Source organism: Chlamydotis macqueenii, chromosome 4, assembly GCF_036417535.1.
Source record: "Chlamydotis macqueenii isolate bChlMac1 chromosome 4, bChlMac1.mat, whole genome shotgun sequence".
In the NCBI taxonomy this organism is placed as follows: Eukaryota; Metazoa; Chordata; class Aves; order Otidiformes; family Otididae; genus Chlamydotis; species Chlamydotis macqueenii.
Window position 1 is genome coordinate 42,696,925 of NC_141559.1, and position 13,444 is coordinate 42,710,368.

A 13,444-nucleotide genomic window follows, 5' to 3' on the forward strand; every position below is an offset into this window, starting at 1 on the left:
GCCTAGAAACCTCAATTCAACTTTGCAATTAAAGTTTCAGAATAAATATATTTTGTCCAAACCAGGAGAAGAATAATCTCACAAATCTTGAACAGGTCACAATCATGAGCAAAGCTACATTTATATTGATTTTTGAAACAAGTGAAATAGTTCTGTATTGCAGTTTTTCTTAGGAAAATTAAGCAAAATTGTGATACTCAGACGTTGTTTGTGACTTGAGTATCATTTTTCCATAATTCTTTTTAAGAGTATATCTCCATTTTGCAAGCTTTTGTAGAGATGGAAACTGAGTTGTTAGCTAAATAGTTAGCCCAAGTGGCAGTCCTAGGAAAGGGCTAAGGCTAAGTGATTTAGATTTAAAAAGCACCACAAAAACCCTTACTGGCTGAACTGAAGGGGTAGTAAATTGCAAGGAGCTAGGAATGAATAGCCAAGGGCAAGAACTTCTTAAATGGGCTTTTAAAAACTTCTTAAACTGAAACCAGAATTGCACTATGCAGGTTGAAACCCTTTTGATTTTGTTGTTTTTTCAGTCATGTGAAAATTTCTCTCCCCAGATGTACAGATCCTTACATCAACCTATAAAAATGGTTATACCTATTTTCCCTTTTAAAAGAAAATAAATTTTATGTTGGCTGAACACAGTCATTTTCTAAAAAGTTCCCATCTCATCAAAGCATTCAGAAACTGAATTAATAAAACATGACTTGATTCTTAGTATGGTTATACATTTCTTCTGCGACCTGAGGTACATATTTCTCATCCCACAGGTAATCTGAAAACACATTTTTCTTCAATCATTCTGCCTCATTTATTTAAATAAAATCTCTTCAGTGGGAGAAGTGTATCTTACCAAGTATCCATAGCATTCCTATCAGAAAAAGAGAAACACTATTCCAAACCTCTGTATCTTTCTGGAACTCAAACTTTAATAAACCTTGCAGCTTTCAACTCTTAAACCTTAAAAGGTTGGGGAAACTTTCTCAACTACTACCTCTCGCTGTAAATTGTCATATCACCTATGAGAAATGCAGGAAGATAGAGGAGATTTTATATAAGGATCTTTAGGATGTAAAAGTCAATGCTTTACACACTTAACAACAATTCTCTGACTTTCTAGTTGTACAAATTTGGTACAGGTACAGAGGCAGGTATTAGGGACAGTGCAAAGCTTATTATTTCTCTGACTTGCTGATTGCCTTCATTTTGCGGTTAAGTGTGGTTTGTGATTGACCGCATGACTCCAGTATTAACAAGAAAATACAGCGACTGCCGACAAGTACTTTACTTCCAATTCCATTCAATGAAAACAGGTATCAAATAGCAAAGTAAAAATCACTGGTTCAACTGCTGAGGTCATTAACTTTCCAAAATTAAGCACACAGATTATTTCAGGTCTAACCCTATTTATATGTCAGGCTATTTTAGAATCATCATCAATTAAAAGAATCATCAGTACTGATTATTTTTCCTTCTAGAAAATGAAAGGCGGGCACAACCTTACTGAGGGCCCAACTTTACTCACCTCAACATACGAAATTGGAAATATTCCTATCTTGTCAGCCAGCATTCCTTCTGCCCAGTTTTCATCCACACGGCGAATTACAGTCAGAACATCATCCTGTGTGAACATGCAATGATTTTGTCTCCCAGCTCTAATTAAACTTCTAATTTAACTTCCCTGCATAACACATGGGTAATCAGAGGAGGCAGTACATGGACAGGAACTGCAGAGAAGGCAGTTCCATAACAGGAACAAGCCACTTTTGGGGTTGAAGTCAGTTCCAGCCGGTCCTTTTTTTATTTTCTCAGAGTTCAGCTAACTGTCCACAGCCAATCTCAGCCATCTGACTTTGTCCTCAGTGCCAGACTTCCTGCTGTGTTCAGCAGTCCTTGGCATTAATCAACAGAATCTCAATCTTTTTCTTTCTCAACTGACTCATTACCTTATCTTCCCTAGATATTGCTTTTCTACTTAAGAACACTGGTAAGTGGTATGATTTCTTTACATCTACATGGAGCATTTGGTTTCCATACGGTTTTGTTACATAAAAAAAAAGGATTTCTGTTGCTCTTGCTTATACTGAGACACATAATTGTTTCATATGCAAGTTAAAGTATTTGGAAACATATACGCTTACTCAAGCAAGATTGCAGATTGGGAAAAAAAAAAAACAACCAAAAAAAAAAACCCATAAAACCACCAGTTTGCCAACAAGTTAGTTCAAAATATGCACGCTAATGCCAATCATCCTCAACACTATTGCTGTTCTGTGTTGTAATAACCATTGTCTGTCCATATGTTAATAACTTTCCTTTTAAGAATTTTAGCCACCCCTTTAATTTCTAATAGGCAAGGGAAGAAAGGCAATTAGCTCACATTTTATTTTGTAATTTTTTTTTGTGTAATTTGATAAACTAAAGAATCAGAAACTGAAAAAACGAAACAGCTCTGATTCCTGTTAAAAGCCTATATCGTTATGTGCCTTGCAAGACAGAAAATGAATTACAATAGAAACATTGTAAGAAGAAATGTCATATTTTCCAATAAGTAATTAGTAATATTATAGAATGACAACGTTTAGTAGTACTTTGTGTCTAGCATCTAGATTCTAAAAATGTCACTTACTAAATGCGAAGTTGAAAATAGCATCAGCTTCAACAATATAAAATTAGCATTTCTTTAGAAGATGGAACACTTTTAATTCATAACAGAAATTATTTCTCAAAAATTAAGAACATTACAATGGCAATTATGAAAAATCACATTCTCAAAAATAAAACCTCAGAGAAATTATCCATAATTTAGGAAAAGAAGGCAAAACTAATCAACATAGGAGAAATATCTGCAGAATTACCTGCCCTTTTCATATTTGTGCAGCTCCATTAAAAAAAAAAATGCACACAAGACTACAGAACAGTCTGTAGTTCACACATCCAAGTGAACGAAATTATTAAAAGAAAATAATAATTTTACTCTATTTTTACCTTTGCAAATGGTAAACAGTCTTTATCTGCTTCCTTGTCTTTTACTTCAAAGTCATAAAGTGCTTTGCACTGAGGCGGAGGTTGAGGTAAAGGTTTGATAATCTGAACAAAATTGGTAGGAAAAAAGCCATGGATGCCATTGACTTCTCCATGATACCAATTTTCATCCACCTGTCGACGCAAAATGATGATGTCTCCTTTACTGAATTTAAGATCTCCAGGTTCTTTTCCCTCGTAGTTATACAACGCTTTGGCACATGGTAACTGAGGTATACCCTAGAGAAGGAGAAAAGAAAAAAAGATCACTAGAATTAGAACAGTGTTACTAAATAGAATCTATGTTACATTCTTTGGAAGACTATGAATGAAAACTGTATAAAATTGCAAAGTAAAACTACACGCAATAAAATTATTTTATTGCAAGGATTCTACTGGTTTTACCCAAATGTGTAGAAGAGCTTCAGTTCTATAGAGTCTTAACATTCTTTCCCCCTAAACTTCTCGATGTTTTCAGTAACGCTACATTGTTGCTAGATAAGAGAGGCAAAAAGTCACAATACTTCAACCCTCATGTGTTAATTCACTAAGCTTAAACACTAAAACAAAACAAAAGAAAAACCCCCCAAAAAAACACAACCCAAACAAAATGGAAAGTATCCTGACTGCTTGACAGATCTAACAGAAAAATGCTGCAAGAAAACACAGCACTAGAATAACAATTTTGCTGTAAGACCTTTAAGGCATGTTTTCTGCCTGTCTGACTTGTTTATTATTTCCCTCACCTTATTTATTTCACAGGCACAGAATGCTAAGGATGAGGACATAAAGGAGGTGATGTCCAGCTTGAAAAACAAATCTCACTTTATTAACAGTGAGATACTTCCTCCTGGAATAACCCTTTAAATGTAATTATTTATTTAAAAACACAGCTAGAAAGAAATAAAAATAAATAAATCTGTGGAAGGTATGTATCCTTGGGTTTTCTTCACTGGATTCCACCATAATATCTGAAAACTATAGCTCACTGACACTGCTCTTGAATGCACGTAAGAAGGATTACAGTGTAATACTGTGTCATTCTCCCTTATATACACCACAAGTACTCTTTTTTAATTGCTCAGCCTATGCCTCCAACATTTTGCAAGAGTGAGCCATAAAACTCTACAACTCTAGTATGAGGGCTATTGCCTTCAAAACTCTTTTCTGTCCAACTTTAAACACCTAGAGGGGAGCTCACCCCCTTGACGACGCAAACGGCAGTAACCTGCATTACTACGACAGTCTTTCCACAGCGAAGACAGCATTTATAGTCAACCAAAGCACAGTATTTCACATCTTTAATGCTACCCCGTATGGAAGAGGCAAGTTTTAACGAAATTCAATGTTGGCGATATTATTCGCCACATCTACCCCACAGCATGTCTCTCCTCTCAAGTGTTCTACCAGCTCAGATTGTAAACTGGAGTTGCACTCGCAATATCTCAAGAGGTATGCACCCAACGCAAGGAAATGCTCAGAGGGAATTACCATTTTGACTGTGTCTCATTGGCCAGAAAACAGAGTGCTTGCTAATTTATTTCACATTTAACACTGAAAACTTCTGTCTTTCAATAGAATGCAATTTGTTTGGACAACTTTAATTTTTGCATATGATTTTATAAACAGATTAATAATTTCAGAAATGAATAAACTGTATCTTAAGGATTAGCTTATTTAATAATTTTGTCTCTATACCGAACAGTCAAAGGAAAACTATATGTATATATATATATAGGTACAGATGAATATGATATTCATATTCACATGATATGAATACAAGAAAATCACAGTTCATGCTATTGTATCTGAGATGGGTACTAAAACTATTAGCAGATCCACGCAATTGTTCACAAAAACTAGTGAACTTCAGACCAAAGCAAACTGCAATATTTTTCTTCATGATCACGCTTAACTGCATCAGTGCAGAATGTAAACACCACTGGCATACTGTGTATAAATCTGGACAGGGAGGAAGACTAAGTAAGACATCAGCTAGAGAATTTGTGAGCCCCAAATGATTGAGAGGGAAATTCAGGCCACAACACAAGAATTTAAAAATATTGTATGTATGTATTTTTCAGTTCTCTGTGCTCTCTGCAGAGTAAACAGGCAGAGGAAGGAAGCAGTCACTGCAGATGTAATAAGGACAAACGCAGAGAGAGAAACTGGTGGGGGGGAGAGGGCAGGTTGGAAGCCAAAAGAAACACACCTACTTCTACAGAAGAGAGGAAACACTGGTTGCTTATCCATTTCCATCCCAACAACAAACAAACAGTATTACAGCCCTTCAGTGATTATGAGCCAAATAATTACTTGGTAGAGAAAGAGCCCCAAGCAATTAGGGCTACTACAAGACACACACCTCTCTCTTGCACTGGAGGGAATAGCTGGAGTTCTCCCAGGAATCACCCCGTTGTCCTGGGAGAAAGCTTTCTACGTCTCTGTACTGAGCAATAACTTTAAGAGTAGCTGTGTGTATAAAATAGAGTTGAAAAAAAAATTTAAAAACAAACAAAACCAAAACAAACCAGGAATGTCAGCGTAGTAGATCATGTCAAAGTACTCAAACTCATCAATTAGTCATAATTTAATTGGAAGAACTCGATATTGCATTTATGCACAGTTTACCACAAAGCTTCCCATGAACAAGCCTTCACTCAAACATACAAACATCTGTTTATATTTTACAGGAAGTTCCTTTCCCAGTATACAGGTTGAGTTTCTGCAAAGCTTGTTTCCCATGTTATATAAAACTGGTTCCAGTCCGAAATTTCAAACAGAACAAAGTTCAACAAAACACACACTTAGTTCTCAGACTGCGAGGGGTTAAAGAGAAACAGTTAAACGACTCGGAAGAGAAGTGAAGTGGATGGATGCTTTTTTCTTCTGCCCCAGGGGAGGATGAAGTGAGAAGGAGCGGGCGTGATGGGGAGTAGCGGTGCGATGGGGAATAATACTGTTCTCAGGGGTACAGTATCAAGGGCCCTCGAGCACCATCTTCACATTCCTCTTCCTCTGAGCAACCCGGGATCTGCGGCTCAAGGCCGGTGCCTTCCGGGCCGTCGCGGTTAGCAGCCTTGGGCGGCTTTGGCCCCCCTTCTGCCCTTCCGGCTGTTCGCCAGGAGAGAAGGCCAAGAGGATATGCCCAGCCGGAGTTTACATTTCACTCCGTGTCTCTCACTTGGCTAAACATGAAAGGAAGGCTTTGGAAGAAAAACTTTGCAGTCTACCCTTAGTTTTACAGCTGCCATTTACCCTGCCAGCTCTTTGAGAAAGCAAAAAAAAAAAAAAAACCAAAAAAAAAACCAAAACCCAGACAAAAACGATTGTAGGAAATTAAATTATAAAACCTAGAAAGATACCACACAAAATAAGTTTCTTAGAATTATCTCCTCAGTCCTTATGCAAAATCCTTGTGCAAAAATTTTAACTTCTAATGCTACTGCAGACATACAAACTATTTGAATTCATTTTTAGCTATGGCATGGATAGACACACATTTCAGGTGCCAGATTCCTTTGAAAAATAAAATTAATAATATATGATGACATCAGAACAAATATCTTTACAAGAATATTAAAAAACTGCATATGTATTCCTATCTAGGAGGCTCAGATTTCTTCTCCAAACTTTGTCTTAGAAACCCACAGAATTCGCTTACAATTTTCCTCTTTGGATTTATACTTTGTGTTCAGTCACCTTATTTCGAACTTTACTCTTATTTTTTTTTAACAGACAATACACAACTGTATGTATTTCTCATGAGCTTAAGCCAAGAGAAACTTATGCCTGTACAGAAACAAGAGATCCGATTTCCCTTTAAAAAAAGAGTTTCTGTGGCAGAAGCCCAAATATAAATACGCTTACACTGGCATAAAACAGTGTTCATTGTATAACTTACCGCACTTGGAGAACCAGCAACCAGCATAAGCTAAAGCAGCAAAAATAGTAAATCCCCTCCCAAGGAAATGAATGGAACAGACACTGGGTCATCTGCATCTCTGTTTCCTTCCAAGCCTCCCCTGCTGCCATGCCGCTGGTTGTCACTTTTCCAAGCAAGCAAGGCATTCCCTGTTCCCTGGCTGTGAGACTGGGATGTGGCCTGGGTTTCCCTGAGAACCAATGGAATTTACCTGGACTACTTATGCAGTGGTCACCTGTTTCAGGTTCCCAGACACTGAGTGTCTTCAAGAGGCCAGGAAGTATTCTTTTCGCAGCAGTACTGTTTATGTTAGTAGCAGGACAGACAAAAAAGATTTCTGAAACTCTACATGCACAAGCAAAGAGCTATCAGCACTGCTGGCCTGCTCAGATACCCCATCAGCAGCTTTTATGCCCAGCTTCCCTAAATAACTTCCGCCTTTCCTTATAGAAAGTCTAAAACTGGTAGTTACTATCATTTTGATCCATAAGAGGATTCTTAATAAACATCAGTTATTTGTAATTTTCTTACAAGTAAAGACACAAGTATTTTTCTTCATCTATCTTCTTATTTTCTTTCCATGCAGTCCCTAAATCAAACCCACTGTCACATTAACAGCCAGGACAAGATGAGAAACTATTACTAACAATCTCCATTTACACAGCAATTGTAAGTACAGTAAGTCCAGTGCTACAGAGGTGCTTTAATCAGTCTTACCTTTTTTTTTCCCCCTGAAGAAGCAGTATTGTAAGACCTACTTCATTGCCAATAAAAGCTGCCTTTACATAAGGAAAGGAGCTTGTCAATATGCTGCTGCCAGCTTGTTTGCAAGGCAGATTTGAGTTGAGTGAGCCCTTTACGTGTACATTCTCCAGTAGGTACAGGTATACTCGAGGTTTCCTCTTCAGACTCCTACTCAGTCAAACCCTTTGAGTGACAATATTGCTTCTTTTAATCTTCTAGTCCATTCTCTTTCATACTGTTGCCTTCTTGACTCCAATCTTTCAATTACATCCTATTACTTTTTTTTTTTTTAAGGTGTATTTTTGCTCTCTTGCCTTCTCTGGCTTTTGCCAAGCTGTCCAGTCCCACATGTAGAAATATCCCATTTTGCACCTATAGTTTTTAAATGATCCTTTCATTTTGCTGGCTTCAATACTTTTTTTTTCAAATCGTAATTTGAAGCCATCTGATCTGTCTAGTTCCACTTTCTTTGTTTCAGTTTCCTTTGTTCTTTCTGTACTTGCATCTAAATTTTCACATATTTTGAGACAGAGCTTATAAGACTTTCTTAAACTGCTTATATTAATAGATGTGTTTCCTTCAGTAGGATTTTCTTCTAAAGGAAGGAAATATGTTAAGCTATTGAATCATAGATGGTCAGGGTTGGAAGGGACCTTCAAAGGTCATCTAGCCCAGTCCTCCTGCAAGAAGCAGGGACATCCCCGACCAGATCAGGTTGCTCAGAGCCCCAGCCAACTTAACCTTGAACGTTTCCAGGGATGGGGCATCTACCACCTCTCTGGACAACCTGTGCCAGTGCTCCACCACTGTCATTATAAACAATTTCTTCCTAACATCTAATCTAAATCTACCTCCCTCCATCATAAAACCATTACCTCTCATCCTATCACAACAGGCCCTGCTGAAGAGTTTCTCCCTGTCTTTCCTGTAGGACCCCTTTAGGTACTGGTAGGTCCTCTTTAGATACTGCTGGTATACTGCTGTCACCTGAACAAATTAAATACTGGGGTTTTGCAGAACACATCAACCAAGAGGCGGCAACACTTGAAACTAAGTCTCCCAGTTTCTTTTCAAGTTCCATAACACAAAGTGTCTCCATAAGCAAAGAAAAATGTTAAAAGCTGTCTCCCTGCATTTATTTTTCTCATTGAAGGACCAACATAAACGAGGTCAGATTTGCTCAAAGAAAGGCTAACTCATGCGTTATTAATCTGCATTTGACACTAAATTGTGACTGGAATTAGTTTTACATACTTCTACAATCAGAACTATGTTGAAGACTGCAGAGGTCACCAGTGCAAACAAAACTATTTCTAGTTACAGCACCTCTGAGGTTCCTGCTATCTGAAGGACAAAATGTAAGATATTCTTATGTCAGGAGGCTGTATTAGGCTGCCAGTATGCTGCACTAACCACAAAATCAAACCTTTGGTATCAGCTGATAGGAATTATTATTGCTCTATTGAATACAGTGAAACAGTATTTTTTATATGACAAGTCACTAGGATTAAGGAAGTGAGCAGTGTCAAAGTCGGTAAGTATATTCACTTCTACTAGTTTCTAACGATATAGTTGTACTAAATCTCATTGTTCTCACACATAAAATAAATAACCACACATTTGACTTAAAATGGTAAAAAATTTGTAGTTGCTTTGAAATGCCACATTCAAGTATGGTTAGTTGCAGCTTGGTAGTTTCTGATTTTAGTAAAAGCAGGTGCAGCCATGCATCCAGAGGAAACTAGCCAGCCAGGTTACCCTGATTAAACAGACCAGGTTTGAAACTCACCTGTGTGTAACTGAAGTGTGACCTACACAACAATAATTATTTTGACGAGAGATTACTTTAGGAAAAAAAATAGGATAAAAATAGGATAAAAGCCACAATCAAGCCAACATATTTGTATATACTTTTGGAAAAGCTGAACAACTGATCCTGAAAAATGAAGAAATGGGATGATATTTTTAAAATTATTGAATTTGGTTAAATCTATTTAGTAGATCTACAAAGCTCCTGTGCTACTAGCTAACAATTACAGAATATGGTAAATTTTCTCTAATGCTCATACATGATAACTAGCACCAGTACTAGCTCCAGATGCAATAGTGTGTGATGTACGAGAACACTCTCTATTAATTTCCAGGTTTCAGCCATCTAGCAGAGGTTGAAAAGCCAAGCACTCCTACAGCCCTTCGCCTGACTCTTCTGAGGACTTCATCCGTTAACTTTGCGCTTGGTAACCTGCAGAAGAATATCACAGCACAGGCTCAGAGAAGCCCTATATTTTGTAACAGAAGGGTAACTCCTCTCCTCATGTGAACAATTTTTATGTATTCTTTGGAGGTAATCCATCAATGACCTACTTAAAGTAGCCAGTTTATGAAAGTCCTTTCTGCTTCCTCTGTCTTAACAGCTTTTGGAAGAAAACCTCTTGGCATTTTTTCTTGTCTGATGTCAAGAAATACACACAAGGTTGTTTAATATTAGTATGAGCAATTCTCTCCCACAAAGTTGTTTTGAAATTAAAAGCTGGAATACAGGAAAATGAAAGGAATTTAAAAATGCTGCCTTAAGGCCTAAGCAATCAGACTAATAATATCAAGGGTTAGAAAGGGACATTTACAAAGCTCTCCAAAAGCATTTAGCCCAGTCTCTTTCTGTGCAATACTTGTGTTTTTGAAAACTTTTTTTTCAAATAAAAAAAAAATAGTATCTTCAGAATGCCACCTTCTTTCCCTTGCCTATCTGAAATGCAAAGTTCTCAGCTACTTACTTTTCCAAGGTTTGTTAAATAAAGAAAATTTTGAACACTTTCCACTAAATTAAGCCGTGAAAATAATCAAACAAGTATGTAAAAAATAGAAAAAAAATGGAGAGGAGAAAATAATTGTGTCTTGCACACTGCATGTCCCCAAATATTTTAACTGTATGCAACTGACAGGTTAAAGATTGCTTCTTTCCAGGGCGGCGGGGGGGGGAGCACAAGGCAACTGCTCTGCGCAGGAAAAGCTGAGAAGGTGACTTTCATGATGCAGAAGAGAATTTGGGTCTGTATTCCCACTGATTTTGAAAAGGAAAGCACATGAAAATTTTATTCCAAGTCTTTGAAAGTGTTTAGATTAATTGTTTACTACAAAATCATTTTGCTTTGAAAAAAACCCAGATCCTTGTAAGCATATAAAAAAAAAATTAAAGTGTGCACTATGTAGAGCTAAGATGTTTATATAAAATAGTTCTTTTCCAAAAGCAACAATTTGCTTTAAAGATATGCTCTTATAAGCTGTTATAGCAAACTCACTGCTTAGTCTGAAAATGCTACTATCCCCATTGGTTTTCTCTTGGTACGTTACGACTCATTGGCATTTGATGCCTCCATAAAACTATTAATTTTTCTTGTCCCAGTGCCATTGTACAGCAGTATGGATCTCCTAATCTCTGTAAGCAAGACAAGTTGATATGCAGCATAAGTTCAATTCATTCCACTTAAACTCTTCCACCAGTGAGTATATTATCCAAAGCATTCTGTTCTCATACAATATCATCTATGGCTTCTAAGACCAAGAAGAAGGAAAAAGAAAGGACATCCACCTTTCTTGGCAAGCACACATCTATAGGTGCAGTTCAACTGTGAGACTGGGTAGTGAGACTTACCAGTCCTACTCTAAACTGTCACTAACTACTTGTATATCCCTGAAGAAATCTCAGTGTGGGGTGAGATTTTAAAATGTATCTAGTGTTCCTCAACCATATCCAATTTGTCAACGTTAAAATCCCTATGGACATCCAAAATTACAAAGGGAAGTCAACATTAAGTGCTTTGGAAAGCGTTGCTGTTTCCACTTTCTCTACATACACCTGTAGAAATGCAAGAAACTTACCTCAGAGGTATTCACTTTATCTTTTGAAAGAGCACTTTGGAAAATGGAAAATAGATGCAGTAGATTACTGATCCACTGCTGCAATTTTAGTTTTCTAGCCAGCTTGAGAAAAGTGACTTATCTTCACAATCATAAGGCAAAGGATTTTTTTGAGGAAGCAGGGCGAGAAGAAGACAACAAGTGAATTGGGAAAATGTAGAGAGAAGAGAAGCGGAAAAAAAAAAAAAATCACAGAAGATAAAGTATATGAAAGTCAAGAGCCTTTCAGAAACCTGGTAAAAGACTTACAAATATCTCTCATGTGGTTTTCTGTGCCTTGTATCACTGAAGCTCAGAATACAGAACTATACAACTGTTCAAAATACCAAATTGATAGATAGGATTTCTGCATTTAGAAAGAAGCCTCATTTTGCCTAGTCACTCAGTGTCTTTCATATCTGTTCATGCCACATCCAAAATCTGTTATGGGAAGTGACAACTTACTGTGCCAATTTAAAAAAAGTTGCCCATTTAAAAAAAGTTAATCTATTTATCGCAGAAGATCGGAACATTATCACCAAAGCACTGGAACACAGGAGGCCCCGTCCCTGCTTGAGGGAGTCAGTATTTGAATATGGGTATCAAAAGCTCCAGAGGATTTATCAACCACATAAAAATTAAAGAGTAATGCTCTGTATTGTTCTAAATGTTTTAACACTTTGAAAATGAACGTAAACAAGCTTCTCTCACTGTGACGTGAAAATGAGTATGTTTACTTGTGCCAAGAAAAGGAGAGGGAAATCCAGGTGAGAAGACAGACTGAAAAAAATTGAGAAGAATAAATGAGAAATGAGATTGCCAAGAGCAAACTCTCACTGTGCTTTGAAGGTGAGGAGTTGGAACATGATACAGAAGGAGCAAAGCCAGCAAATGACTCTGAACAAGGGAGTGACTTGGTAAGTTTACTCTTGGTCAGATCAGCATGAAGAAACGTTCCTTTAATCTCTCAAATACTTTGCTGCCAAAAATTGGGCAATGGGAAAACACAGAGTTGCAAATGAAGAGGTTGTTGCATTTTTTGATGAAAATCTATCAAGGTTGACAGGCGTGACTTTTTATCCGAGTCTGCTTTGCTTTCCTTTATGATCAAGTGTTAATGTATTCCCTGCCAAAACAGTGCAAGGTCTAAAATTAAACGACTCTGCTAATGATATTGAAAAAGAGAGAGTAACCACACTGCTCTCCCATCAGAATATGATTTTTAAAAAATCTGAGATAGCATCTGATAATCCCACTATCTGCTGAGAAAGTGTTTTTAGGTTTATTTGCCATCACTTGCGCTATTTTGTAGCTGTTCAGGCGCTTGTCCAGCCTTCTGGATGAACGCATCACTGTCACATCCCTCTCAAGTATTCCCTGCAAGCTCTTGCGGCCAGGATCCGGAGGGACTTTCATTAAGCTTGATCTGGGATTGGTACCGTGTTCTCCTTCTCCTGAAACCTCCTCACTCCCTTGAAATTATTTTGGAATCAATTTAATTCCTTTTATATCCTGACTTCAAACAGCCCCTTGCCTATTGCAGAAAATAAAGGTGCTAATTTTAGCTGTCACTGTAGTGCACACAAATAAATGTTCGCTGCATGCACAGAGTAAATGACAAACTCCATTTCCTATTTATTTTTACTTATCCCTCAAATTTTTCATGCCTCACAGCCTCCTGGAATATATATATATATTTTTTTTTTCCCAAAACATCCTTATGGTACTCGAAGCAGCTGCTCAGCCTTTTGAAAAGGAAACTAATCCTAGCTGAAATTATACATTTTTTTTGCAAGATAAATGTCTCTGTACATTCTTTAATATAACAAAAGAGCTGAGTGAGCCAGAAGAACG

General features: G+C 37.3%; 1 protein-coding gene across 1 annotated transcript in view; it reads right to left on the minus strand.

Moving 5' to 3' along the window:
- SH3RF1 (SH3 domain containing ring finger 1) overlaps nt 1–13,444 on the minus strand; it is an 89,177-nt gene that overhangs the window by 32,257 nt on the left and 43,476 nt on the right. Inside the window, exons 3-4 of the mRNA XM_086747117.1 lie at nt 2,989–3,264; nt 1,526–1,621 (exon numbers count right to left, since the gene is read on the minus strand). Coding sequence (XP_086603243.1) covers nt 1,526–1,621; nt 2,989–3,264 — 372 coding nt within the window. The remainder of the gene's footprint in view (nt 1–1,525; nt 1,622–2,988; nt 3,265–13,444) is intronic.